The sequence below is a fragment of the Bos grunniens genome, chromosome 22, assembly GCF_055505025.1.
Source record: "Bos grunniens cultivar Pamir isolate PY7600 chromosome 22, Bosgru_T2T1.0, whole genome shotgun sequence".
Taxonomy (NCBI): Eukaryota; Metazoa; Chordata; class Mammalia; order Artiodactyla; family Bovidae; genus Bos; species Bos grunniens.
The window spans coordinates 52,246,358-52,273,383 of NC_141186.1; the positions used below are offsets into that span (position 1 = coordinate 52,246,358).

General features: G+C 42.9%; 1 protein-coding gene across 50 annotated transcripts in view; it reads left to right on the top strand.

The window, feature by feature from the left end:
• Nucleotides 1-27,026, top strand: part of MAP4 (microtubule associated protein 4) — a 152,946-nt gene that overhangs the window by 105,534 nt on the left and 20,386 nt on the right. For 25 of the 50 annotated variants that reach the window (XM_086368228.1, XM_086368226.1, XM_086368231.1 and 22 more), the window contains 4 exons: nt 1,237-1,350; nt 3,770-3,904; nt 4,486-5,541; nt 6,264-6,383. In XM_086368228.1, the coding sequence (XP_086224354.1) occupies nt 1,237-1,350; nt 3,770-3,904; nt 4,486-5,541; nt 6,264-6,383 (1,425 nt within the window). Of the gene's footprint in view, nt 1-1,236; nt 1,351-3,769; nt 3,905-4,485; nt 5,542-6,263; nt 6,384-8,303; nt 11,637-16,280; nt 23,303-27,026 lie in introns of those variants that run through there. The other 25 variants (XM_086368209.1, XM_086368207.1, XM_086368217.1 and 22 more) reach the window with 2 other exon arrangements.

Sequence of the window (27,026 nt, forward strand, 5' to 3'; positions counted from 1 at the left end):
GAAAAAGAAGGCTCTTCATCTCCCCCCCATCTTTAGTTCTCAGCTTAAATATGAACTAAAGTATATCCATCTGCTAAATGTTTTCAACTCTTATTTTTATACATCTTAGGATTTTTAGAGTGTTCAGGGTCTGCATATCATACACACCCAGTAAAATATATTGGCCACCTGATGCAAAGAGCCGAGTCACTGGAGAAGACCCTGATGCCCAGAAAGGTTGAGAGCAAGAGGAGAAGGGGGCCACAGGGGATGAGATGATTGGATGACATCCCCAACTCAATGGACATGAGTTTGAGCAAGTCTGAGAAATAGTGAAGGACAGGGAGGCCTGGTGTGCTGCAGTTCATGGGGTCACAAAGAGTGGGACGTGACTGAGCAACTGAACGACAAAATAGTGATGAATAAATGACAGAATTTCATAGAAATCTTTGATTTTTACATGTGATTTGGCAGTCTTCCTCTCCTAATACGCGAACCATGCAACAGTTATTTTTGTTGCTAATTTAAGGCCTAGACTTCAGTGCAGCCGCCTCTGACAGTGGAAGTACAGAATTAGCATTCACTGAGAATAGAAATGCATGTCTTAGGTCCTAGCAATCTTTTACCCCTGGCTTTCTGGGGTAGCTCAGATGTATGTTGCATTTTGAGATGGCCTCCTTAGAGAGCAGAATTCTTGCTTGGCCTGAGTGGCTTTGCTCTTTTTTTGTAAGAAGGTAGAGTTTACCTAATGTTTTCAGTGCCTTCACTCATGCCAGCTCCTGAGTATAGAGTTCATTCTCTTCAGATGCCAGCTGTTCACCTTGTCTCATTCAGACAGCTTTTGAAATGCAGTTTTCTTCATGATGTTCACAGGAGGTGAAAATGTCCTTTTTACTTTTTTTTTTAATAACCTAGAATGAATGTCTGCTCTGTAAATACATATTGAAAGTTTAGTTATATTTGTACTCTCACCTCCTAGTATAGACTCAAGCATGATTTGTGCTTTCAGTTTTGTGTGTTTGTTGCCTGACTGATTTAGATAATCAAATATTAGAGAATATGAGATTTTGTAATTTTAACTGTGGAAGTGAATTAGTGAATATTTGATTCCCTGGCATGTTCAGTCACGTATTATCTTATTTAGCACACTGTTGACAACACACAATATTCAATAATATTGAATATTCATTCAATAATAAATGCTAATCTTTCTAGTTGTGTTCTGGAAATGAGTTTTAAATTCCTTCTTTATTCCAGATCCCTTTAAGATGCACCATGATGACGGCCTAGAAGATTCGCTCTTTTTCCCCAGTGGAACAACCAATACTTCAGCATTTGTAGAACAAAATGATCCCCTGAAAGACACTTATGGTATGACTTCTCTAACTGGATTTATTTCTGAATTCCAAGCAATTAATGTGGCCTTTCATTCATCACATTTGAAGTGAACCACTAGGGAAAGTCATGTTTAGGGACTCTGTCTGTCACAAGGCTGTTTCTAAATTGGGCTTTCCTGATGGTTCAGTAAGTAAAGAATCTGCCTGCAGTGCGGGAGATCCAGGTCCAATCCCTGGGTCAGGAAGATCCACTGGAGAAAGAAATGGCAACCCACTCCAGTATTCTTGCCAGGAAAATTCCAGGGACAGAGTTTTAGTCATAAAAATTCACAGTTGAGCTGCTCAGAGGCTGCTTACCTCCTCTTATGGGAGAATCTTGAACTCTGTATCGTAGGGCCAGCTTCTGTCTCCACATTTTATTAGTTCGTGGACTTTTTAAGAAAGTTATATCCTCCCTAAAGTTTGATTTCTTTATAAAATGGAGCCACCATTAGTTCTAACCTTAAAGATGTGGTGATGATTAAATAAAATTATGTAAAAGTACACCACGTAGTATCTGGTACATAGTAAAACGTTAAACAGATCTTAGTTCTCAATTAGTAGTATCCTCATTCCTGGTTTTATATAGCTTAACATGAATGTGGCCAAGGAACTGTAGGGCAGGCAAAGCTTTACTTCTACTCATCTTTGGTGTTCAGTTGAGTTTAATAAAAAGATTTATCAAAGAAAAAAGCAAGTAATTTGGGCTTCCCTGGTGGCTCAGATGGTAAAGAATCCACCTGTAATGCGGGAGAGCTGAGTTCAATCCCTGGGTTGGGAGGATCCCCTGAAGGAGGGCATGGCAACCCACTCCAGTATTCTTGCCTGGAGAATCCCCATGGACAGATAGGCATGCAACATATATCACATGGGAAGAAAGCAACTCAAAGTGGTAGCTTAGAAATTCAGTTTGTGTAACATCCTCAAGAAAGAATAATAAACTTGTAGAGAAATGACAGGAAAAATGAAGCAATTTTACACTTCCAAGAGTCGTACTGTGGGAGGGTAAATATGTGGGAGGAAACTAATGGAGTCAGGTTTGTTGGCAGATTCCTCTGGTGCCCTCTCTGGCCTGATGAGCATCTCTTGCCAGTGAAAGGAACATTTATATCCTGCCTTTAGTCAGAAAGGCGGTAGCTTTTTCTGGGTTTGCTGTTTGCTTGAATGCCTTCAGCTCAAAATTTTTATGTCAAAGTGGTGTATCTGAGGGTGACATGTTCTGGTGTCCTTCATTACCCATCATCAGTAAGTCCCACTTCAAATTATGTTTATAGTTTTGTTTTTGGTAAAGATCCTGACTAGTAGTAATATGTTTCACTTGTGCTTTCCTGTGGCCTGATGATCTCTTGGAACAAGGATGTTGAATAAATTGACTTTGATGCTGTCATCTAATCTCCTGAGTTGATTTTGGCTTTGACTCCTGTTTTTTGTTTTTTTTTTTTTCAGCTCACTAGCTAGGGAGTCATTTAGTTGCATTGACTTCTCTCTTTACAGCATCTTTCTTCTCTTCCTTTATTCTCTCTCTGCTTTACCCTAATGAATGCCCCTATCTCTTCATACCTAGAGTATCTCAGTAGTCACCTGTCAGAATCCTGCTCCCTTTTAAAATTATTTCTGAATATGCCTGATCACTCTGACTCCTTGTTCTTTATTCTTATCTCATTTTCATGGTTAATACCTTAAGATAGCATGCCCCTGTCCTTTGGGGGTTTTTTGCTCTTGATTTATGTGGTTTTCCAGATCCTTCTTCTGTTGTTTGTTCTAATCTTGTTTTACCTCTCTGGTTTACAAGACCTATTTAAATCAGACTGCTCTCATAGTCCAAGAAACATTCATGTGCTTTTGGCATCTTCATTCTTTTCTTTGCTCAATGGTATCTCCATTCCTGAAATTAACTTCTCTCTCCTCTCTTCTTATTCTTGTTTCTCCTCTGAAACCTTCTGTGACTATTCTGGTCTTCTTCATATTTGTTTGTAAACTCTAATAACATTTAGTCCATACAACACAGTTTTCCTTATTTGATATATGTGTCTTTTGCCTCTCTAGCTAAATTGTAATCCTGATGGCAAGGACCCGTGTGATATTATGTCTGGCAGAGGACAGCATAATAATAATACTTTAAATCTGTCTAGTTCTTAATAATTTACAAATCATTTTCACAAAATTGTAATTTTTGAATCTTTGCAAAACACTGTAGGTGGCCAGTCAATGTTGATTAGTGGTGTGACAGCCTAACAGTTAGCCAAACCTTACACATGTCAGCGATTTTTACTTTTAAACTTTCCTGCTTTGTTTCTCATTGTTCCTGTTGACCTATGTCTTTATGGCAGTGTATAAACTGATTTCAGATATCAAATGTGCTTTTTCCTCAATGTTGACTGAGTTTCAAAAATGGATTTCTGTGTTACTATTAGGTATGTTACCCTGCGACACATTTGATCCTGCAGCTGTTGTTCCTCAGGGGTGGTCTGCAGAAGCCCCCAACCCTGCACACTTGGAATCCTTCACTTCCCCCGAGGCCGTTCCACAGCCTCTGCAGCCAACAGCAGGTACATTGTTAGACTCCTTCTTTGCACTTAATAGTTACAGTATCAGTAATCATCATATAGTTTTTAGCCTTTTGCTTGCAGCATGGATAAAATTTTCACCACTGTCACAAATGTTTTTAAACTTTTTAAACTTTTAAATGTTTTTAAAGTACTGACTTCACAGCTGGAGGAATTAAGTTGTAGTTGAAATACAATCAGGGTTAGAGGGCAAAGATGGTCCGTGTAATTCAGTGCAGATTTAGAACTCAGAGGTGGGGGCGTTTCTTGACATCCACAGGTTCCCTTCCTGCCACTAATTGTGCACCTGTGTTGGTGTGTGTTTTTGGGTTTTTTTGACCTGTGTTTTTTTTCTCTCCTTTGCCTTTCCTCCTCCACTATATGTTCTGCCAATATTTTATTCTTCTAAATATTGAAACTGTTGAAGAGTAGCAACAAATGCATTAATGGACAGCTTTTTAGTTATGTTTAGGACGTTATGGTCACAAAAGCCAGATCTCTCATGGCCTAAAAACGTTAAGTTTTGAGTGAAGAGCTATGAGCAGGCAATGATGGATCCTAAGTGTCCAACTTATTTCCCTTAGAGCCAGCTGAGAAAGTAGAAATGGCATCAGGAGAAGAGAGAGCAGAAGCATTGGAGATGATGATGAAACTGCAGGCGGCTGACATGGCGCCATCTCGAGAAGCAGAGATGGTCCTGGCTAAAGATGTGGTGCCAGCCACAGAGACAGGGGTGGCATTGGCTAAAGACATGGAATCACCTACCAAACCAGATGAGGCACTGGTCAAGGACGTGGAATCATCCATCGAATCAGATATGGCCTTAGTCAAGGATGTGGTACTGCCTGTACAAACAGAGGAAACCGCAGTTAAGGATGCCATATTGCCCACAGAAACAGATGTGTCTTTGGACGAGGACCTGGCACTGTCCACAGAAACAGAGGTATCCGCAGCCCAGGACATACTACTATTCAAAGAAACAGAGAGCATTCCACCTGTTACAATGGATTTGGCCTCAGCTGAGGGCACAGTCCCACCTACAGACCAAGAGATGACCCCCGTTAAGGGTGCAGCATCACTCTCAGAGATAGAGGCACCCCTGGATGAGGACATTGTGTCATCCACAGAAATACGCTCAGCCAAAGAGATAGGCCTGTCCTCAGAAACAGAGGTGGCCCTGAGCAGGGAAATGGGACTACCCCCAGAAACAGAGGCCATTCTAGACAAGGACATGGCTGCACCTCCAGAAACAGAAGTCATCGTGCCAGTCAAAGACATGGCTCCATCCCCAGGAATAGAGACGACCCTGGCCAAGGACGTGGCTCCACGTCAAGAAATAGAGGTGACCCTGGGCAAGGATACGGTTTCACTTCCAGCAACAGAGATGGCCCTGGGCAGGAATGTGGCTCTGCCCCCAGAAACAGAGGTGACCCTGGCAAAGGATGTTGCTCAGCCCCCTGAAACGGAGGTGAACCTGGCCAACAATGCGGCTCTGGCCAAATTCTCAGAAGCAGAGGTGGTACCAGTTCCTGTTAAGGACATGGAAACTGCACAGACCCAGGAAGCAACAAGTGAGGATTCCCAGTTAAAATCTCTCCAGGATGAGGGACAGTCAGCTGTACCTCTCATGACTTCACCAGGTATGGGCTTACATTTACTTGCGGTATTTCTGTCCATGTAGTCTCCAGAAGAGTGAGGCACGAGCATCATGCTAGGGAGAATGAAGACAGTCCCACTGTACTTTGCAAGTCTACACACATTCCTGCTCCCCTAGACAGTTTTTCTCACCTTCACCCTCCTCCGGCCGCCAGCCCCTTCTCCATCCTTTTTCTTACTCATCTTCCTGTTTTCCTTATAGATAATTGAAGATTGAAGTAATTAAAGAGAACTTTCACAGAATTCCACTTGCTCATGTATCTTACTACCTGTTTCTTTATCTTAGACTCTGCCTTCCCTCTTGTTGCCATCAGCAAACGGTCCTTGCTCCTAGTCATCAGAGCCAGCATCTTTGTCTTAAACTAAATCCCACCTTGTCTCCTTGTGCACATTGCCCTGGCCATTCTCTCTCTTCCTGTCTCTCACCAATTTCTGCCACTCCCCCCGCCCACCCTGCTTTATATTGGATCTTTCCTACCAACATAAAAACAGTTGTTATTTTTCCCTTATGTAAAAAAAAAAAAGAAACCAACCATCCCAATCCCTCTTGCCCTCCCCCTTCAAACTACCACTCCAGTTCTCTCTGCCCTCATAGGAGCATCCCTCATTCCTCAAAAACTGTTCCCATTTCCAATTTCTGCAAGGTGGAGAGGTAGCTGAATCAGTGCTTTTCTGAAATCTTTGTGGTTTTGACTTTTACCTTTAGAAGCAGTCGTGGCCATGGGCCAAAAGCACAGCTTGCCAACAGATGAGGATTCTGTGTTAGAAGAACTAGAGCAAAAGAAACCATCTAGTCAAACTTCTGAGCTTCCTTCAGAGACTTCAGGTAAGTCAGGAAACAAAGTGGCCTCTTTGAAACCACTTAAACTGGGAAAGATGAGAAGGTGTTAGAAGACATTGTTCCTGGTTATAAGGTGGTAGTCATCAGGACCACTTAACCAGATCTTGTGTTGATTAGGCAGAGTCATCTTGTTAGATATTTTAAAATTATCAGTGCATCAACCTAAGACAACTCATCCAAGACAGCCATTTACTGTTATATCCTGTGTTGCCTTAGGCAGGTTATTTAGTTTCCTTATATGCAGTTAACTCAGTTCTAAGATGAATGAATTGGTCACGTGTTCTGTCACTCCTTGCTAGTTACAGTTCGCTCCATGGCCCAACAGCTTCAGCCATTACCTAGGGGCTTATTAGAAATGCAGGATCGTCGGCTCCTCCTCAGGCCTTTGTCATAAGATGCATTTTAACAAGTTTCCAGAATGTAACAAATTCTTAAATACACTAAGGAGCCTAAAATACTTGCTAACTTGAAAGTTGAATTATTCAGTGAGCTTCACACGGTTTTGATGCTAAGCCAGAAGCCTGTACACGTGATTATCAACTTTATCAACTTAGTGATTCTTTGTCTACTGTTCTGTGACTGTGGTTAGAACATGCACTTGGGGGCAGGGACCAAGACTTAGTTCACTTGGAATCTCTACTGCTTTGAACACTGGCTAGCACCAAGTAAATAAATATATGACTTTTAAAATGTTGTTTTAGTGATTTAGCATACCATTAAGGATTTCTCAAGTCCTTGTGCACATGTCATGCTAAGACATAAGTTCCCAGGCATGAACTCTGCAATCAAAGATTTATATAACAATTGAATTAAATAGTATAAGAGAGAGCACCAAATAGCTGTGGATTAATAGCCAAGTTAAATGATGCTGTGAATTGCTAAAGCCTAGCAGTTTTCAAGAAAAACAATAATTGGCCTGAGGTATATTAAGTAAATGGTAGGATTTGGAGGACATTGGAGGGATAAAGACAAGAACAAAAGTCACTGTTTTAAGTATTTTCATATTCTTTGAAGTCATTCATTGCATCAGACTTGGCAAGAGCTGTCCTAGTCTGCTCTCACTGAGTCTCTTTCCAGGATCTTGGATCCATACTGCATTCATTAACTAAGAGGCCAGAGGTGGTACTAGCTGACTTCCTGAAACTTTTCCAAGGATGCTCACCCTAATTGTTCTAATTCATCACTCTATTTTCATTATGTATATATCTCTGTCTTTTGGGAAGTACCTTTAGCAACAGAACATTGAAATTTAACACATTTGTCTTTCAAAGTAGGAGGCTCTGGTTCTGAAATAGTGTGGCTGTTTCTCTGGTCAAAATACTAATTCAGTAACTTTTCTTTTTCTTCTTTTTTTCCCTTTCTTTTTTTTTTCTTAAAGTAGTATAGTTCTGTTCTTCTGGTCTGTTTCCCAAGTAATTGGTATAATATTGATAAGTAGTATAATTTTGGTGACAGACTATTAGAATTGTAAAATCATATGTATTTCATTCAGTTAATCAATGGGAGCAAAAGAGGAGCTTACCATTGTTATTATCTTGGGAATTATGTACCTGTTAACAATAATTACAAATAAGGATCAGTTGAGATTTATAGGTATTTGGGTGTATATTATACAGTTCAGAAGATCTCTGTTTGAATTTCTTTTCTCAAGTTTCAAATATTTTGTAAATCTGTTTTGCAGGAAAAAAAAGTCTTCACCTGAGATGATGATCTTGGGTCTTTGTTAAATATGTGTTGATCCCAGTTAAGAATGAGAAATGTTTTGGAAAAAACTTTTCCTAAATGAATCAGTTTGTGGGTTGGTGAAAATGTCACTATTTAAATGTCAGTAAATGGATTTTTAAAAAAAGAAACAGTAACGAGGGATTTTCTGTTTGGAATTTTAGCCAGCTTCATGTATTGCAGGTACCCCTCCCACACAAGCCAAACCAGCGTGCAGACCCAGTGACCGCAGGTCCGCCCGGCCCACCCGGCCCAGGCCTTCCAGGGTCCCTCCTGAGCTGCTGGGAGGCTCTTCTCCATGGAAGACTCTTGATCCTGGGCTGGGCCCTTGCCCTTTGTCTGAGCTGGGTTGGGTTTCTGGTTCGTCTTCCTGTGGTGAGCCTGGGAACCAGAGGAAAACTATTCATGGTGACTTCCTTGAACCTCAGAGGGATCTTGGCAGGGAGGCCTGGGATATAGAAAGCTCACCAATGATGATGAAGAAAAAAAAGAAGAAACCAAAGCAGAAGAGGTATTCTCAACCCCGGGCTGGGGGACCTTGGGATGATGACAATGGAGACGAGACTAAAGGTTATTCCTTTGCCACTGACTCACAAAAGTCAGCTGTGCCCCCCAGCCAGCCCACCACTGTGGGCACAGAACATGGACTAGTGTCCAGAGACGACTTGAAAGGGGTATGTGAAACTGATTCCAGAGAAGCCAAACTGGTGGCTGAGAGCTTTGTCTCAGACAGTCTAAGTATTCCTTCACGTCCTTTGGAAGAAGCCCCGAAAACTACGGTAAATTCTCAGCCCAAACAGAGAGTTGAGGCACAGGTGAAAGGTAACAAGTCAGCACCACAGGGCCAGGAGAAGAAATTGCTGCAAGATGAGTGCATACTGCAGGCTGCACCCCACCTCCAGACGCCTGCAGATGAAAGCCAGACAGTCCGCTCCCTCAGTCTGAAAGGACCCCTGACAGAGGTTTCTTCACACAAAGTAGAAATTCCTTTGGAGGTCAGACCCAAAGAGAGTTGCACTCCCATCATGAACCAAGAGGCTGTGGGTGGAGTTTCAAAACCCAGTGCAGCAAAAGAACTGCCTGCTTCCATATCCGCTGTGACAGCAGGTGATCCATTAGGAAATAGTCTAAAAGAAGGGAATGATGAAAGTAAAATGACTGAACTGCAGAATGACAAACAGAAAGAGTTTTCTGAAGGAGCTGAAGAGGTTAAAGAACTAAAAAAGGAAAGTGTTCCCAAGCAAAGACATGAGAACAGCATCTTGGCTTCTGAGCAGCTGCAGGACACAGTGTTAGCTCAGGCCCCTGGACTAGGGAATGAACCATTTAAGAGGATGGCAGGTGATGGCAAAAGCAGGAAGGGGAAGACAAGTTCTGGGAAGGTGAGAGCAAGTTCTGGGAAGGTGAGAGCAAAGTCTGAGCCACCGTTCCTTGCAGATAGCCAGGACAGCAGAGCTGTCTTTGTGCCAAGTGGGAGGATGGCTACTGGGGATAAAAGTGAGGAGTTGGGGCTGGATTCTTCAAAGCAGCCAGGGACTGTGGCTGTGCTCACTGAAGCAATAGTGATGGGGGAACCTAAGGAGATGATGGACCCTAGGGTGGCGAGCACCTTGCAGGCATTGATTCCTTTGGGAAACGGGTCAGGCATGATTCAGGCTTCCAGTGCTAGAGCAGAAAGAGGCGCTGTAGCCACAGACATGGGGGTCAGCAACCAGAGCAAGGAGGAAAAGTGTCCTTGGATGGGTCATGAGGCAGCTCCTTGGATTTTTGAAAAGCCTAAAAAAAGAGGCAGTGAAGGCAAAACCAAAAAGTATAAAAATAATTATTCCACACAGCCTGCTAGAATGGAGAGGAAGGAAGAAATCCTTAACCCGCCTTTCGTAAGGAAGGATGGGGTTACCGATAGTACTCCCCATCAAAACAAGGAGTCGGAGCCTACTGTCCCTTTGTGCTCACATACCTCAGATACACCCACAGTGGAAGCAGATGACCAAAAGGGTAGAAATGTGGAGGCTAATTCTTCTGAATTTGGGGCTCTTGGCGGAAATAAAACAAACACAGGCAAGGATTCTCCTATTACTGAAATGGCTACCAAGATGACAGACGTGAGTTGCCAAGACCAAATCCCGGGGGCAGGATTTGTTCCTTCAGTCCTGGCTGAGGAGAATAAGACAGATGTGGCCAAAGGACACACTGCAGTGGCTGACAAACCAAGTAAAAGGAGTAATGATGGAAAAAGCACAAAGACTAAAAATAGTTTCCCTGAGAAGCACACTCTGGAGAATAAGATAGATGCAACAAAAATACATGTTCCCATGGAAACCATAGGGGACCACAGAATTGAAGGAATGGGCTATGTGGACGAAAATAGCAATATTACATTTACCTGCCCCAGAACTCCACCAGGGTTGATGAAAAAGTCAGTCCCCCTAGAGGCTCAGGAACCAGCAGCCTGTGAAAAACCACCCACTTCTACTTCTCAAGTAGTAAAGGAAAGTGATTCATTTCCAGGCACCTTGACAGAAAGTAAGCAAGAGACAGCTCCAGCCCAGATTCCCAAATTATTAGAGGTAGATAGTTACAGCAAAGAAGGAGTCCCAAAGGAACAAAGACCCGAGGGTCCCTCTGCTGTTATGCCCTCTATGAGCACAGGAGGAGTTGCCTCAACTCTGACAACAGCCATAGAAACAGTTAACAATCATTCTAACTGTCTTCAGGATAAAGGTGAGCTTGCTGGTGCCATGAAAAATGAAGCAGGGAGAGATGGAGAGCATGTGATAGGAGACTCTGAGTCCACGCCCTGTGGTGCCTCAAAGCACTCAGTAGAGGAAACCACAGAGCCAGCAGGGGGACACCTTCTTTCTGGAGTGCTGGCAAACGAACCCAGCCTGGCAGGTGAGGTCAGACGCCTAGAAGCATGTGCAGATAGGAGTAATTCCCCAACATGTCCAGTAAACAAAGAGTCTGAGCAAGGTTCTGCTCCAGTTTCAATTCCTCACCTACTGGGAGACAAAGCACAAAAGCCCAGTTTCTGTGAGGACCAAAGTACTGAAGGTAGAGATTCCAAGGGCCCAGATAATTTGAATAAGGAGGTAGATATGACTCTCTCGCTTCCAGAAAGTGAAAAGGATAAAAAGGATAAATTGGAAGAAATCAGTCTGGATTCTGACATCAGAGAAATGGCATATGTTTCCTTGGCACCACCAGAACTCCAGTCAGATGTCTTAGATGGCAAAATTGAAGTGACATCTTCAACAATGATAGATGAGTTAGTAGTAACTGCTTCTGAAGCTCCTCAACTCCCAGAATCCAAAGGCAAGATCTTGGAGGCATCTAAGAAAATGACAGAAAAATCTGAATCAAAGGCTCTGGGAGAAGGGAAGAAGGAAGATAAAAGCAGAGTGGCCGAACCCATGAAAGGCTACATGAGACCTACCAAGTCCCGAGGACTGACTCCACTTTTACCAAAATCTACCATCCAGGAGCGAGAGCGATCCAAGCAACTCAAGTCCAGTGGTATGCACCTGCCGTGGGGAAATGTGTGTGCTTGTGGCTTTTGGTCAGCATCAAAAAGGCAAAGAGCTTGTGCTTTGGTTTCATTGACTCTAATCATCCTTGTTAACCATTAATTTGTTGGCATGAAGACCTGTAACTGCTAATTACGTGTTTTCTGCAGCCAAGGCATGCCTTGTGTCCAGCTTGGGAGGCTGGTGACCTGGTTGCATGCCTTTTTACCCAGCACTGAACCTTGACTTTCAGGGGAAGTTGAGTTTCAAACGATGAATTGTTTAGCAGGAAGCCTGTCACCATCCACAATATTCTCAATTAAACAACAAAAATAATGTACCTCCTATGTGTACAGCCAAATTTTAACCATTATTTTGTATAAGGATTCACAGGAGGAAAGAAAACATTTCATGTCCAGCTGTGTTGGGGATTTTTTTTTCCAGTATACGTATGTAGCTTATGCTGGTGGGATTCAATATCCAAATTGCTTTTGGAGTAAATGGAAATGGAAGGCCCTTTATGGTAGCCTCCAACCAGATTGGTAGGCACAGACTTTATATATTTGTGTTTCTCATACTGGGAAATGATCTCTCAATGATGGAGCTGTATCTGTTTTTGTTATTTTTTTCCCTGAAAAGTATACATCTCATCATGGCCTTTGAAGTTGTTCACAGCCTACAAACGATGCTGTTTCTTAATCACTGTTTCCTAGCTTGCATGAGGTAGCTACTAACTCCAGAAATGAAAACACGCTGGTTGGCCTTGGGGTAGCCAGTTAGGTTTTTGGAGGGGCTTCATCATGGGATGGTGTTCTGCATGGTATGGACTTGTTATTTTGGGTAGAGCTTGTGCTTTGCATGAATTTGTACCCAGTAAGGAATGTGTGTTCTGTGAGTAGAGAATGCTTAAACATTGCTATTTGCCTAAGACATTCTGATCTTGTCCATTTTTGTATCTTCTTTCTATTAGCTACCCTATTGTCAAGGCCAGAAATGAGAATGTATGTAAAGTGCTTCCAGCTTTCATTAAGATTCCCAGCCCTCTATCTGGTTCATTAGTTGTAGCTTCTAGACCCTTTCTTTTGTTTCAGCAGTAATTAAAAGATAACATGTTAAGTTTTCTGAAACGTAGGCATCTGTTTTAGCTCAGAATTGCTGGAAAATGTAGAGGATTTTTCTGATTGTTGAGGAAACAAAGCAGGTGCTACAAGACTTTTGGGCCCCTCCCTTGGCTAGCCACCCTCAGAGACATGTGTTAGGAGTAGCTTTGCAGAGTGGCCAAGGAGGCAGTGATTTATCTTGGACAAAATGTCTTCTCTAGATTTTATCACACCTTCTCCCTAAGGACAATCTATCCTTTTTTTTTTTTTGCTAATTAAAACTTTAGTAGGTAAAATTAAAATTCTCAAAAATTAATTTTTGAATAGGCTAATACATTCACATGGTATAAAAGGATATGCAGTAAAATGTAAGTCTGCTTCTCTCTTTTAAGCCCCATCCAAGTTTCTCTCTGCAGAGGCAACCAATGTTTAGTGTCTTACACAGCCTTCCAGACAATTTATGCATAAAGAATCAATGACATGTGTTTCCTGATTTTATAAAAGTGAGATATACCACGCATAATGACATGTACCTTGCTTTGTAAACCTAATTATTTTAGAGCTCTTTATAAATCAGCAAAGGAAGGGGCCTCAGTCTTTTTTTAAATGTGTGCATGCGTGCCAAGTCATGTCCCGCTCTTTGTGATCCCATGGACTGTAGCCAGGCTCCTCTGTCCATGGGATCTCCAAGCAAGAATACCAGAGTGGGTTGGCATTTCCTACTCCAGGGAATCTTCCCAACCCAGGTGTAGAACCCGCATCTCCTGCATTGGCAGGTGGATCCTTCACCACTGGCACCACCTGGGAAGCCCCCTTTTTAAATAGCTGTATAGTATTTCATTGCATGGAAATAACCCTAATGTATTTTACTACTTCTTTATTGATAGATGAATAGGTGTTTTCCTTTTTTTTTCCTATTAGAAACCAGGTACATAAACTAATCTTGTACATACAGAATGTCATACTTACGTATATACTTTTAAAAGTATATCTGTATAATAAAAAGGGGCTTTGAACACCTCTGGCTTGAAGAATATGTGTTTGTCATTTTGATCGGTGTTGCCGAAGTTCCTCATCGGGCCAGAGCTGCACCAGAGCTGTTCTCCACCCTGATCTAGACCAGTACTTGTTCCCCTGTACTTTCTCTAATAGTGTGGTTTTTCTTTTTTGTTAGGTGTGCCAACCTAATAGGTTAAAAAATTTATTCTTGGTATAAGTTTATTTTGTGTTTTACTTCTTAAATGACTTGCTTTGTTATCCAGTTTATGAAAGCTGTATCTACTCTGAGTTTATAAAACATTTAAATTTTTCACATTTTTAATCTTTCTGATCAGTGTAGAATTTGCTTATTTGTTTCTGTGTCTTTGTTTTTTATTTATGAGATGTGAGACACAATTAGTTGATTTTCCTACTGTGTTGGGGTACTGTAGCTCCCTCTGAAATGCCACCTTTGTCGTGCTCTAAGTAACACAGTGTGGCTTAATAATATATTTTAATATCTAATAGGTCTAGCCCCACATCTCACTCTATTTTTCACAGTTTTCCTTACTATTTTTGCTTATTATTTCATATAAACTTGACAGTTGGTTCATAGTTTTGCAGGGGGGAGTCAGTCAATCTTGTTCTTGAAATCATAGTAAATGTATAGATTACCCTAGGGAGAGTTGTTGTATATACTGAGATTTTCTATCCAACAACATAATACATGCCATGTTCAGTAATATCACACGTTGTAAGTTTATGTGTTTTCATCCCTTGCTGGTATTTTGATATTTCCTTTGTGCATATCTTGTATATTTCTACTAAGTCTTATTTGAAGGTGTTCAGAGAGCAGGTGAATGTTCCAGTGCACAGAGTGTTGAGCAAGGCTGTGCTCTGAGGCAGGGGACTGCATTGGAATGGGGAGTGTCTGGGTTTGTCCTGGGGAATGGGGCAGGGTGACCCCTTATGCCCAATCACCGTTGGTTCATGTGGGCTCTGATGTTGCATGCATAACTGGTAACAGACCTGGTAACAGGGCTTAGTAAATTTTACTTTTTACTTAGTAAATTTTACTTTCGTTCTTCACTTTGAATCATCTCCTGTGGTCAGATGGTGTTACCCATGGCGTTCAGGGTTTGAACAATGTGTTATTAGAGGTATCCATAAAAATAATAGCAGTTACCACATGTTAAGTGAGTACTAAGTGCCTGGTTGTCTGCGGGTAGGTAGGTGGATAGTCATGTACACAAACACGTGCACTCAGCCTACGGTACTTTGAATGATTCTCCCCATTTTACATGTGAGAAGATGGAGGCTTCCCATGTTATGACTGTGGAGGTCATGACCATTGTAAGGTCACACAGATAGTAATATGGCAGAATAGAATTTGAACTCAAGTCTTTCTGACTCTCAGGGCCATGCTTTTCTCATTCTTGCCTCAGAGGAACCTTCTAGAAGCTTTAGGTTCTTAAAAAAAAAAAGGGTGAAGGTTGATGATTAGTAATTATATTTTTTAAATTCTAATACCTACGTTGTATTACTAAGCACTTTTCTAGTTGGAAAATGGAGACACATCATGAGGACATAAACTGAATCAGAATCTAATTTAGGATTAGAATCTAGGTCTGTCCAGCATTTTAGTCTCTAAGCAGAGACTGTGTTTGATTTATTCATGTGTTCTCCCTAATACCCAGCATAGAGCTTGACTTTATATATATGATGCCTAATGACAGTTTTTGAATTATAAATGAGTTACCTTTTACTAGGCTTATCTTCTTTGGAAGTAGAGAAAGTAAGTATACTGCTAAAGTCTCTTCCAGCGTAATGATTCCTCTCTTTTTTCATGCCTTAAGTTTAGGGAAACTTCAGCAGAAGGTTCCTTTGCATATTATGCATGTTGTTCTAAGCAGGGAACATTGAGATACTTTAGGAAATCTGAGATCAGCTTGTCAGAAAAGTTCTTCTTTGGGGACTGTGTGTTTTGTGTAGGGGGGAGCTATTCTGATGGGGAGATCCTTCCTGGATTCTAGTGTATCCAGTGGCTCTACAGTAGGTGCTCCCCCAGAAGGAAGCCAGGGAGAGCTGGGCGTGGGACAGTTACCACAGGTCCATAGATAGGCCCTTCCCTTTGCCACAGTGAGAGCCTTTTCTCCCTTTTATCTGGCTGCGTTCCTTTTTCTTCAGTTTGTTTGAGCCGACCTACTGTCTTAGAACAGTTGGGAATATCAGTTTATGGTAGGAAATTCTCTTGGTGTGAAACTTGAAGTAATTTATAAACACCATTTCCTAACAGTTTCAAGGCCCTTGTGCATAAACAAAATATGCTCAGCAGATGAAAAAATCATTTGTAATCTTAGAGCTCACTACAGTCTTACAACTGGAGATGTGCCCATTTGAGAATATCTTAAATGTAGTGCCATTTGTGAAGTTTCCTAATTGCCTTCTTCCCACTTTCCCTCTCATTTTCTGGCTTGTTTTCTTTTTACTCAGTTCAGTTCAGTTCAGTCGCTCAGTCGTGTCCGACTCTTTGCAACCCCATGAATCACAGCACGCCAGGCTTCCCTGTCCATCACCATCTCCCGGAGTTCACTCAGACTCACGTCTATCAAGTTGGTGATGCCATCCAGCCATCTCATCCTCTGTCGTCCCCTTCTCCTCCTGCCCCCAATCCCTCCCAGCATCAGAATCTTTTCCATTAGTCAGCTCTTGGCATGAGGTGGCCAAAGTATTGGAGTTTCAGCTTCAGCATCAGTCCTTCCAATGAACACCTAGGACTGATCTCCTTTAGGATGGACTGGTTGGGTCTCCTTGCAGTCCAAGGGACTCTCAAGAGTCTTCTCCAACACCACAGTTCAAAAGCATCAATTCTTCGTTGCTCAGCTTTCTTCACAGTCCAACTCTCACATCCATACATGACCACTGGAAAAACCATAGCCATGACTAGACGGACCTTTGTTGGCAAAGTAATATCTCTGCTTCTGAATATGCTATCTGGCTTGGTCATAACTTTCCTTCCAAGGAGTAAGCGTCTTTTAGTTTCATGGCTACAATTACCATCTGCAGTGATTTTGGAGCCCCAAAGAATAAAGTCTGACACTGTTTCCACTGTTGCCCATCTTTTTACTAGCTACGTATTAATGAAAGTTATTGGGAAGTTCTGTATGTTCCATAATTTAAATCAGTTATCATTTGTTGAAACTTCCTGCATGCTCAGTTAAACTGTTTTAATCCTTGAACAGTTCTGGGCTACCATTCGCCTTCTTTGAACATCTAAATGTTCTAGGAAATGAGTCCAGCAAATATTGGTTATTCTACTTTCAAAGGAGTTTCTTCCCCTCACACTCCCTCACCACTCACTTTTCTTTACCCTCTGACTGACAGTAGCATTGGAGGAGTCACACAGCAAATGAAAACCGAAAGTAACTTGCTTCTGACTTTTGGTGTTGTAGGTATTTTTACTTCTTTAAAATATGCAGTGGTCAGTAGAGGGGACTTCCATTCTTATTTTTACCTGTGACATTAAGTAGGTCATTCAGCCATGAACAGACTAAAATTGCTGGTTTTTAAGCTGTTTAGCAATGATGGTTATTTGTTTAAGTTTAGACAAAAATCTGATCGTCATATAAACATTGTCTATTGCTCTGCAAATAGTGGACAGGGAGAATCCCAGGGACGGGGGAGCCTGGTGGGCTGCCGTCTGTGGGGTCACACAGAGTCGGACACGACTGAAAGCGACTTAGCAGCAGCAGCAGCAACATGAATTGGATGTTTTAGTATTTAGTTCATTCATTGAACAAACATTGTAACGTATCATTACTCTCACATTCTAAGGGTAGATTGAGAAGACACATCCTTTACAAGAATGTGTCTTTACAAGCCTCAAGGATTGTTGAGTAAGGAGATAACACATAAGTTTTATTCTAGTGAGAGAAGTTCTATAATAGTTTGAGCTATGGGAATACAGAGCAGAAAGTAACTTAAGGCCTCTTAGGAGAGCAAGAGAAAGCTTCCTGGAGGACATGACATTTTGTGGGTCTAGAAGTTTAAAGAGCTAGTAAGCAAGGTATTCTCTGTATCTTTTTCAGGGAGGCTATGCCTGGCTCAGTATTCAAAGGCCTGGGATTTTTCAGTTGTACTTCTTCAAGGACTTTCATCTATAAACATTTTAATACTTTGGCCTGTTAAATGACAAAAATAATGCAATTTAGTATTGAACTTGATGTCCTTAACTTAAGGGAGAACAATCCATAGATTGGGGGCGTACAGTGGAGAGCAGTGAACTACTTTTCCCGAGAGATTCTGAGCAAGAGTGAGTTTTATAGAGCATTATAAGTGGCAACTGGGGGAAATAGGGCATGACTGGTTTTTGAGGCCTAGGGTTTCCTTATATAAGGCTGGCAGGTCCTGTTTTCTAGGGTAAGGTGAACTGGCTGAAGCTGAGTTGGAGGATTGTGTTTGGTGTGTTTTAGGCTTGACAGGTGCTTCCCTTTTCAGCCTGACTTAGATTCAGGGGTGACTGAGGTGGCATCCATTTTGTGGATCCTGGTAAACTACCTTTATCAAAGGTCATGTAAATCAGGTAACTAGCTTCAGTTTTTTCCTTCTCTGCTTCCCAACTTTTGAGAGTTAATCAGGAAGAATCATGATTTTTTTGAGTTAAACATGTACTAAGAGATGGTTCTAAAATTTAGTAGAATATGAATTTGAAATATTTTTGCATACATGTGTATTTATATATAAATACAAGCAGCCTTTACTTCCAGGTAAGAAACTAGATTGCAGCTTCACAATCTTTAGCTTTGATTAGTGAAGAATGTCATCCATCACTGTAACCAGTAGACTTACTGACTTCATTGTAATGATAATTTATTAGAAATTGTTTCCTGGAGACAGTAACTGGGAACATTTGGTCAATCTGGGAAGTAGTTTTGTTCCCTTGGTAACTGAAAGAATGCAGAGAAACCAGTTGTGGAGCATATCAAAACCAAGGCCTTGAACGGGTTGAGTACAAGCTCAAGACAAAGGGCAAAAAACCAAAAACGTCTGCCAGGGAATCTGCTGAGATCAAGCTGTGCCAGCGCCCTTGAAAGCTTGACAAGTCATTATACAGTCTGATAAAAGAACCGTAGAGGTTACCTTCTGACCATACATGCGAGAAAATCCGTGCACTTTCCTCAGACTCAGACATAATGGAACTTAAAAACCTTCAGCCTGAAGGGCATTCCGAATCACCACTTGTCTAGATGAGTTTAATGATGGGAGAGATCAGGCCAAATGATAGAAGTCTGTGAACGGAATCTGTCCGTTTCTCCTTGAGCAGAACTTTTTTGCGAGCCTACTTAATATGTACCCAACACTGCTGGGCACCTTCAGAGCAGAGGTGGACAGATCTTATTCCTGCCTTCTAGAAGCTTCCACGAAAGGCATATAAGGAAAAGATTAGGGTGTAGTTTCCAAATCCTAAGAAGAGGTAGGTAGGTCAAGTATATTCTATGACAATATGAAGAATTCAGTTTGGGAGTTGGAGGTCTAGGAGACTTTACAGAGGAGGTGACATTTCTGTGGGTTCCGAATGAGGAGAATCAGAACCCAGAGGCAAGGAATTCTAGTGGCAGCTGAGCCTAGAATTTATGTCTTCGCGTTCTTGAGCACATTTCTTTTTGCCTGGGCATGCTCATCCTTTTAAGACTTCAGGTTCCTCATTCGCCTACGTGATAAGCTATCACAGTGACCGATGAGGCTTGAGGTCCTTGACACAGCTGCCTCCTGTGGGTGAGTGTGCATTCGTGAGTGAGACTGTGTCTGTAATTCTGAATTGGACTAGGGACTGACAGGGCCTTCCTCAGATTTTACTAATTATTCTGTACTAGGTTTTTCTCTTGATTTACCATCCAGGTAGCACCTCACTGGGAGATGAATAAAGCCATTCATTCTTGTTCCGTGTGGTCTTTTCCTTGCTATGTACTGCAAAGCAGTCGTGTAATGAAACTCTAAGCCACTCTGTCCCCTCCCTCTTGAAAAGCCTCTGGATCCCCGTGTTTTCTTAGTGAAGCAGGAGGACCTGCTTGTTCACTCAGAAGCAGCCTGAAGGGATGCTCTCACAGTTCTGAGAGCTGTAACAGGACACCAACGTGAATGTAAGTTCTCTTTAGAAAGCAAAATAGTAACAGAAGATAGCTAAGGAATAAGACACACTTTCCTCATTCCTTTAAAGACAAAATTTGACTATGTTTTGTCATTAAGCCTGTTTGTAACCTAGGCTCGTCTTTTGTTTTTCCCATTGGTGGTTAGAACTATGACCCTGTTGGTACCACCTGCATTTTTTCATTTTATTATACCTCTTGCTCGTTTTTCCTTGGTGAGAGCTTTGCTGTAGCGTAAGGTGACTCTATTTTATTGCCAGTGCACCTTTATTGTGCTTTTATCTATAATACCCCTGAGCTCCTTAAGGTTAAGATGAAGGATCAGTGTATATGAGTTCAGATTGTGTTCAGAACAGAGGTCAAAGTCACATTTTTTCCAGCATTGCGACACTGCCTCTTCCGCCCATGAACATAGCCTGTATCAGGTACTGACGTTAATGCAGGAAGCATGTTAGGCGTGGCTCCTGCACTCTAGTTGGGAACTTGAGAAAATTATATGAAGGGTATGAATAGTAAGCAGAGAAGGCGAGTAATGGAGACAGATGCTCCAGTGAAAGAAACTTTCCTGGGCTGGCCTTGGTAATCTCTCATTTTATAGACCAACAGTAGAACGATCTTAACTTGCTCTTTTTTTCTAAAAACATTATTTAAAAACTATAATCAGATCATTGCAGTCGATGGCAAATGGCTTTTAAAAAATCCATTTTAAAAAGAAAAAACAACTTTTCTTCATCTTAGAAAAAGACATCTCTTGTGCTCTTGGTAGGATATTTCACAATATCCTATGTTAGTTCAATTAGGGACTTACAGGCCAGGCAACAAATCTCAGCTTTGTTCAAGGCAGAGTTTGACCTATCTCCTTTCAGTGTAACCTTTTTTCTGAGACTTTTTTCTCGTAGTTCCCTCAGTCCTGGATATACAGTTTGTAAACTCAAAGCTCAGGATAGCAGAGAACTATACTGAATTACATAGGGGCAGTGGGCTCTGGTGGGCCACAGATTGCCAAGATCCCTACGTGCTGGAGGTCCAAGAAAGATGAACTGCTCCAGTGTGTTCCTGTGGCAACTCAGTGATCAGCAGGCCAGAAGGAGCAGGGTTGGTGCAGGAAGGAGAGACACAGCTCGTCCAAGGAGCCAAGAGGGAGCAGGGGCAGGAGTAGAAGTACGAGGGACATATTGTCACACAAGTGTCTTACAGCTGGGATACATGTCGCCAAAGAACTGATCACAGAAACCTTTGAATGAACCATTTGTTAGACTCTTGCACAATGCAGAGCTTCAGATGGAGCTTTCACTGGGCTTTGGGGACTCAGTCAAGTCAGTTTTCAAGTGAATTTGACAAGTTGTTATGACAGTGAACCTACTCCTCCCCCGAGGAATGAATGTCTCCAATTTTGATATTACATTGAGGGTTTTGTTGTGTTTTGTTTTTTTTAAGTGAAATTATGAGCAATTTTTTATAGAGTCATTGTTCTTCAAGGGTTGTGGCTGAGGATTGGCAAATGAGCCTTTATTTTTAAAACAGTTTTGTTGAGTGGGTGGAAGTGTGAGCATAACGTCACTAAGCGAGTGTGTAGGTGTACATGTATCTGTATTGGTGAAAGCTGGCATCACTACTGTCCTCCATACCCAGATTAGCACCGTCCCATCTTTAAAATTGCACATCTTAACAGCATGCCAGTTAGCAGAAAATTATCTTTTTACTTTTAACAGTGACATTCAGTTGTACAGAAAGGAATAGGTTCCTTGTTTTCTCTTTCTTTTTCATTCCTTCCTTCCTTCCTTTCCTGCTAGTAAATACATTTAGCACCCAACTGCTCATGGAGAGAGGAGTGTTGGGGGGGAATGGGTTTTGTCATGAATGCTGGGGCTCAGTGTGATGTCACTGCCAGCTATGTGATCGTAGGTGGTGTGAGAGCTCCGGGAGCGAGGCGGGGAGAGCAGTGGAACAGGCGATGTCGCTCTCACACAGGCAGCCAGCCTCGCACACCGCCGCTCCCAGCCAGCTCCGTCAGGGCCAGCCCACACAGTGCCGGGCAGTCTCTCCGAAAGAAATGAGCCAAGCCGGGTTTGAGTGGCAGAGGACAGAGGGCAAGCTGAATGAGATCGGGCTGAATGTCAGCATGGACGGGCAGCTGAAAGACGGGCTTGTGAAGAATGCCAGCTTCCTGGAGCAGAATAAGCTCTGCTTCTTTGAGGGGAAGCTAGACAAAGAGCTCGGCATTGAAGCGCAGGGCAAGGAGTATCAAGCCACCTCGGGTCACCTTGCGAGCAGGTATGTGATTGCAGACACCTACCATCCCTCAGAGGGGAGCTCGATGTACCAGAAGGCGGCCGAGTTCCATCTGGGACCCAGAGAGGGGCCAGACAAAAACAAAGCCACTACAGTCCTGGGGACGGTGATGGGGAAGAATGCGCCGGAGACTGAGAGCCAGCCAGATCTGCATTTCCCCGGGGCTGCTGCCATGCCCACCCAGTGTGTTAAGGAGCAGGAAACCAGTGTTTGGAACCCCAACTTTCATCCAATGTCAGAGGCTCAAGTCCCTCAGCACTCAAGGGAAGGAACTCCAGGAAAGGAGAATGGCACCCTTGCTGGCTGCCGGGTGATTGGGGTGGGGAGTGCCAGCTCCAGGCAGCTCGAATGTGGGTCCTCACTGCCGGTGGCGGTAGCCCACCCAGCCCCAGCTGTTGAGCACTCAGCGCTTGCCGTTCCACCAATCACAAGGGTCGAGTTCACCCCAGAATGTTGGGATGCCAGCTCTCATATCCAGGTCCATGATAAGGAGGTAGAGAAATTGAGTTTTCCTGAGGAGGGGGCTTTGCTTGAGCAAGCCCCTCAGCAGAAAAAGGCAGTGCGCCGGGCCCTGTCTGAATGCTCTCACCTCTCAGTGCCCCCAGCTGTCAACCTTGCAGACAAGTATCCTGAACGTCCCGCCCGAGAAGATCTTTCTTCTGGCCTGCTGCCCCTCACCAGTAGCCCAGTGCCGAGTCCCGCACCCAAAAAACCGGGGACTCCTGCCATTAGACGCTCTATGACGGTGGCTGAGGAGCAGACAACCAGCCACAAATTGAACCCTGGAGAACTGCCCGTTCTGTCTACTGAAGAGACACCTCCTTTCAACTGTGAAGAACCAGTGGCCAAGAAGAGAGAAGAATTGACCCACTTCAGCAACAACCACAGCAGCAGCAGCAGCAGTAGCAGCAGCTCTGGGAAGAGGGAACTGGGCACTGCTGGGTTCTCTCTCCCTGGTAAGCTGGAGCAGATTCCTGAAGTGAGCAGCACAGAGAAAGGACAGGAAGATACTAGTCAAACAAGAACGGATTCGTGCTCCCGGGTCTGCCAGGGAGGTGAGAAACAGCCAGGACAGCCGGTTCTGGCAGGGAAAAAGGAAATCGAGGTCACTGCAACCCTGAGCACTCCATCGTTCCTGTGTGAAGAGACCCCACGTGATGGTATGTTTCTAAATTTTGCCTCCATGGGGAACAAGCAGACAGCAAGGAAGGAACCAAAGTGACAGATTACCGGCAGGAGCCTTAGGCAGCTCATTCCTGCTGGAGTCTGTGACTGCTTGGGGAAGGCTGAATTCCCTTGCGTCGGAAGGTTGGGGAGAGTGAGGCGAGAGAGTGCACAAAGTGACTCCAGCTGGGTCAGCCTGCATGTCTGCTGGCGTGACAGATGGTGTGGACTGAGGGCGTGGGCCGATTGGGGTCAGAGAGGGGTGGGCTTAAGACACAGAGCCCCTTGTTTGACCTCATGTCACCCTGCCCAGCCCACCCCCCATCCTCCCACCCCTCAGCTCTCTGTTGGTTTGAACCAGATGATTCCCAAGCCCTAAATCATCCAATCACAACCGATTGACTTCCTTGCTTGAAAATCTGTCGCTGTGTAGACTCACAATGGCTTTATCAGCACTAGCCTCGTCTCATTAAGTAGCGCAGTCTGGGTGCGAGCTGTTTCCCGTTTTGCTTTTGAGAATGTTTTACTTTTGTTTGAGCTGAAAAAGAGCCTTGTAAAGCTGGCTATTTAATATTCTTTTCCTGTTACTCATGTTTGACCCAATCTTGCTTCTAATTTTCTCTCTGTGTATGTGTGTTAGGAAGATTTGTGGGGAGAAGGGGAAGAAAGGGAAAGAGGAGAGAGGAAAGACTTGCAATTAATAAACAGCCGAAGGTTGCAGTTCTTGCGGCTGCCCCTGTCTTTCTTCCTTGCCCTTTATTCTCTTCCCCACCCCCAGCCCCCCACCAGTCTTATTGTTGGTGGTCTACAAAAGCTTGCTTTCCTCTGAGTCCAGTTTGAGTACAAAGGATCAGGATTTACAAGCTACTTAATGGAGATTGAAAATGTGTGTTTTGTTTGTTTGTTTTAAGAAAAAAATAGCCATTTCTGGGAACCGTTTCCTCTAGTATTTATACCTCTCAGTACATTTTTTCAAAAATTTTTAACTTTTTTTCTTAGTATTAAGTGTATTTTCTTGGGGAAAGGACCCTTGAAGACTGATAGTTTTGTGGTGTTTTTTTTTTTAATGATGGCCAAATAAACATCATATTTCCTTTATGATTTATTATGACTCCAAAATGTTAAGACTCAAATGTTCTATGCTATAGCTTCCTTCTATGGTGGCAGAACTGTAAGGTCCTCACGGATAGGATTGTCTCATCTTTTTTTCCCTTGATCACCACGTGCCCAATTCAGTGTTGTATACCTTCTAGGTGGTAATAAATGAAGATATTTATTTCAGAACAACTTTGTCTTAGTTCACACTAACAGAAGTTCATGCTGGTAGGAAAAAAAAAATGTCAGATGACTGATAAACCTCACTGATCTGTTCACCTTATAGATGTTTGAATGCTGACTGCTAAAATTTGTAGATAAAGCTATATAAAGACTCACTATTCAACACACATATCATATGCCAGTTACTACCTAGGCACCATCAAGTGACTAGCTGGGTCAAGGGCGGTCGAGGAGGTGGGGTTGAGAGGGTTTCTAAATCATGAAAACTTTTTGGAGGAGGTAGCCTTGGAAGCCTGCCTAACTATGTGGAGGGAAAGCCTTCCAGGCAAAGGTGTGCTGCTCCGACAGCTCACGTTAGGTAAAAGAATTGTGATGAGTATTTGTGGGGCTTCTCTTAATTGCTATTTAGTTTCATAGAATAGGAACACACACACAGGAACTCTAGTTTATAAAAAAGGTATTTACTGACAGGCAGTCTCAGGGAATCTACTTGCAGGAAGTGTAGCTTGGCTACAGCCATCGTGTGTCTCTCTGAGGACCTCTGCTCCCCCTAAACATGCGTTCCATTCTCTTCCCCTCTGGAAACTGTTCTCTGCTGTCTCTTACTTTTTGCTTCCTTTATGACTCTGGTCTGCACAGGACATTGGTTGCCATGGTTTTGGGTTCTATGCCCTGCTTTATGCCATTTCATATCTCAGGAACCCAAGGTTGCTTGACTATAGTTTTCATATCTTCTTTCTTTTAGGGAAAGAATGAGTAAATATATCTTATTGTCTCTGCTTGGTCTGGTCACCTCTTTGCCAGGTTCCAAAGCTGCCTTCAGCAGTGTTGGCCGTTTTGAGCAACCCACTTCATCTGGGGCTCCTCTGGAGAAGGTTGTAGGTTGACCAAATGTGCCAAAGCCATCCGTACATCTGAGCAAGAAATAATGGGATAACAAGTCTAAAAATTTGTATGGAACCCAAGCTTATTTGCCCCGTAAAATGTTTAAACATTACTCTCATGCTCAAAAAGCTATCCTGCTTGCCTGCCTATGACAGTATGGCTCAAAACTGGCTTTGAGGAGTTCACCTGTTCTCAATAAATAAGATAAACTGGAAGTTAGAGGTTTTGAAGGAAAAAAAATTCCCTTGATGACAGGAGATTCGTGTAGTAGTAAGAGGTGAACTACTGAGATAGGGGAAGTGTAACATAGGTGAAATCAACTGGACTTGAAAACTGGGTGTGGAAGATGAGAGAGAGAGAGACGGGGCAGTGAGGAGGGAGGAATTGAAGATGATGCTGTGATTTTGAGCCTGTGTTTTCCGGCATGTGTTAGTACAAATACTGGAAAGATCCATCAGAAGTGAGCAGTTTTGTGGAGCAGTATGTGTTCCTTTTGAACATCCTTTGTGGAACAGTGGGGACATTGTGGTAGCGGTGCAGGTTGAAATGTTGTGTGGTTGTTTCATCGCAGTGAGAGTTCATGAAGTGTTTATGTTTGCTGAAAAATCGTGTGCTTATTGAAAAATGTTTGTGGTGGTCTGGGGCCAGTGACAGCAAGTCACACATTTGGTGGGATCCTGTTTCAGCTGGCTATAGAACAAAGACGTTACCAATACCTTACATGGTGGGAGTGGTTTTCTTTTTTCTTATTTTTAAAAGTAAAAAAGTTCCATTTTGACTAGAAATATATATGGTTTCAAACATCAAAAAGTACAAAATGCTATTCTTGAGAAAATCTCCTACCAAGAGAAAGTGACATTGATTCACTTTTTCATGCTCACCCTTGTAAATACAGCTAAATACTCTGGAAAGAATGTACCAGATAATCAGAAAAGGAATGTGAAAGAAAGGAGGGAGAGGGCAGGCTGGATAGGGCTCACGGCTTGAGGTAGACCCTCCCATGTGTCCTGGTCTGGGTATTGGAGAGTATCTTCAACCTGCAATCATCAACAAGCATAGATTTTTTTCAAAAGGAGAAAATAAGAAAAGACAAAAAGAAAGAATGAAAGACCTGCTCTCTTTTGCCAAAAGACCCAGAAAGGAGAAGCCCTATTTCCCTACCCATTTCCAGGAAGAGGGATGGGCTCAGCCATCTTGCAGGTACAGTGGCAGAGGTCATCCGGGCCTCCCTTCACACCTGGCAGCACTGCAGGCCTCCGCCCACACACGCAGGGAAACCCTCCCCGTCCCTACCCGGAAACAGCACCCCCAGACCTAATTAGTTTATCAAGGTCACAGGATACCCTATGAACATGTCAGAAACTGTACTGCATTTCCATATAGTAACAAAGAAGCTATTTTATTCAAAATCCTGTAATAAAATTCCTAAATAGCAAAGAGCCAGAAACAACCAAAATGTCCTGCAGTAGACAAAGGGCTAAACCGCGGTACAGCCATGCCGTGGACTTATCATGTACAGCGTGGACGCAGCTCAGAAGCACTGTGCAGTGACAGAGG